Consider the following 2413-nt stretch of genomic DNA (forward strand, 5'->3'; position numbering starts at 1 on the left):
AAGATCAGCGTTTCCACAGAGAAGGGGACGAGCTGCTTCTGGAAGGTGGCGCCCTCGTCCGTGCTGACGAACAGGCTCTGGTCGCGGTCACCGAGTGAGGAGCTCACCAGCATGATCTGAAACGCAAAGCTGGGGGTGAGGGCGCGCGCTCGGACCCCGGGCCCCCGAGCTCAGGCTCCATGTCTGCGTGGCCTCTGGCACGCTCACCTCCCAGCCTGTGCCTCCGCTCCCGGTCAGCTGGGGAAACTGAGGCGAGGAGACAGGAGGCAGATGTCGACGTCCGTGCCAGGCAGCATGGACCTGAGCATGACGTTGAGCCCACTCTTGGCCGCCCCTCCGGGGTGCGTCCCCGCAGGACAGGGCACGGTGGCGGGGCTGGCCGCAGTGAGCACAGCTTTCCCAGGGGAGGGCACGGGGCCGTGAGGGCCGTCCCGCGTGCACGCCCTGTGGTGGCCTTTCTAAACCCCACCTCCCTCTAGAGGACACGTCCTCAAGCACGCTGAGCACAAGTCGACGAGCTGCACAAAGCTCCCGCCTTGACGGGCACGGAGGTAACCCCGTTCCCTCCCTCTGCAGAACCCTCGAGAGCTCCCAGGTACGTCAGCCAGTCCCCTCCCGGAAGCCCCTTCTTCCCCCAGCAAACCGAGGTGTGAAGGAGACGGCATGGCCTTCACGGAGCCTGCTTCCTCGGTGACTCTGACCCTGAACAGTGGACAAAGATATGCTTGGAGATGTTCCTTGAGGCGGGTGAGTACGCAGAAAACAGGGCGGGGGGGGTGCGTGTAAGAAATGGTCGGGGTAACCTGCAGCCACATAACGATGGTTACAGAGAATGTTTAATGACAAGGGAGCCTTTACGCTCATGAAAAAAGCAGGGGACACTTGTGAGCAAGCAGAATTGCGCACACTTCACATTGACAGAAGCACATTAGCATTTTGTCCGTGGCGAGTGTATACAGGTTAGCACGATCTGTCAGTGGGAAATGCGTAGACATAAGGATGAGAGGATCTTACGCCGCCATGAAAAAGGAATGGAATCTTGTATCTGTGACCTGGGTGGAGCTCGAGGGCATTTTGTTAATTGAAATGATTAGACAGGGAAAAAAATAGACATGATCTCGTTTATACGTGGAATCCAATAAAAAAAAGAAGCAGCAGCAGCTAAACGTAGATACGGAGAACAGATCGGGGGCCACCAGGGGTGGGGGTGAGGGCGGGGCAAACGGGGGAAGGGGTCGAAAGGCACAAACGTCCGGTTATGAAACACAGGAGTCCTGGGCTGTCACGTGCCACACGGGGACTTCGGTGAATAATGCTATGCTGTGCGCTTGGAAGTTGCTAAGAACGTAGACCTTAAAAATTCCCATCACGAGAAAGAAATTTCGTAACGATGTGAGATGACAGATATTAACTGGAATGACTGAGGTGATCATTTTGCAATATGCAAATATTGAATCATTTTGCCGTATACCTGAAGCTAACATGATGCTGCATGCCAACTTCACCTCGATTAAAAAAACAGGATGGAGGGAAACAGAGCGTGTGTTGAGACTAGCTGGTTTTAAGTAGTGGGATTAGAAGGAACTTACTTTTTTATAAGTAAACTTTTATTTTGGAATAGTTTGAAATTTACAGAGAAGTTGCGACGAGAGTTTGCGTACACCACACTCCCCGTTCCCCTTATCGACGTCCCGTTAGCGTGACGCACTCGTCACAACTAAGGAACCACCGCCGCGGGCGCAGCGGTGCGATCTGCACTCCACACCGTGTCCTGATGCCGCCCGTCTACCCACTGCTGCCTTCGGTCCCGGGATCCTGGCTAGGACACCGGGCTGCCTTCACCGGAGTGTCTCTCGGGCCCCTCTGGGCTGTGACGGCTTCTCAGACGCCTCCTTCCGTGACCTTGACAGTCTCGAGGGCTCCTGGCCAGGCGTTTCGTAGAAGGCCCTCCATTTCGGCCTGTCTGATTCTTTCTCATGGTTACCGGGGTCACGGGTTTTCGGGAGGAGGGGCACGGAGGGGGAGTGCCCTCCGCATCACAGCGTACCCGGGCACATGCTGCCCACGTGGCCCGTCCCTGGTGATGCCAGCTGGCAGGTCCTCTCTTCCCTCCTCCACCCTGTCCCTTAGGATGGAAGTCACTGGCATCACGCGCGGCACGGCCACATCCGAGTGGGGGGCCGGCTCCCCGCCGTGGGGGTGGAGTAGCTACATACATTACTGGGAATCCTTCCAGACATTTGTCTCTTCTCCCCATTTATTTACTCAGTCAATCATTTATTTACATCACGATGAACTTGTGAATATGTATTTTATCCTCTGAGTTGTAAATCGATACTCGGTTGTTATTTTGTCACCCAAACTGCTCCCTCCTGCTGTGGCTCTGGCAGATGGAAAGTCTCGGGCTCCTCCT

At 55.6% G+C, this 2413-nt stretch overlaps 1 protein-coding gene across 1 annotated transcript in view; it reads right to left on the reverse strand.

Moving 5' to 3' along the window:
- Window positions 1-2413, reverse strand: part of SORCS2 (sortilin related VPS10 domain containing receptor 2) — a 72483-nt gene that overhangs the window by 64455 nt on the left and 5615 nt on the right. The window contains 1 exon segment of the mRNA XM_023525663.1: window positions 97-116. Within this exon segment, the coding sequence (XP_023381431.1) occupies window positions 97-116 (20 nt within the window).

This window comes from Pteropus vampyrus, unplaced genomic scaffold (genome assembly GCF_000151845.1).
Source record: "Pteropus vampyrus isolate Shadow unplaced genomic scaffold, Pvam_2.0 Scaffold589, whole genome shotgun sequence".
In the NCBI taxonomy this organism is placed as follows: domain Eukaryota; kingdom Metazoa; phylum Chordata; class Mammalia; order Chiroptera; family Pteropodidae; genus Pteropus; species Pteropus vampyrus.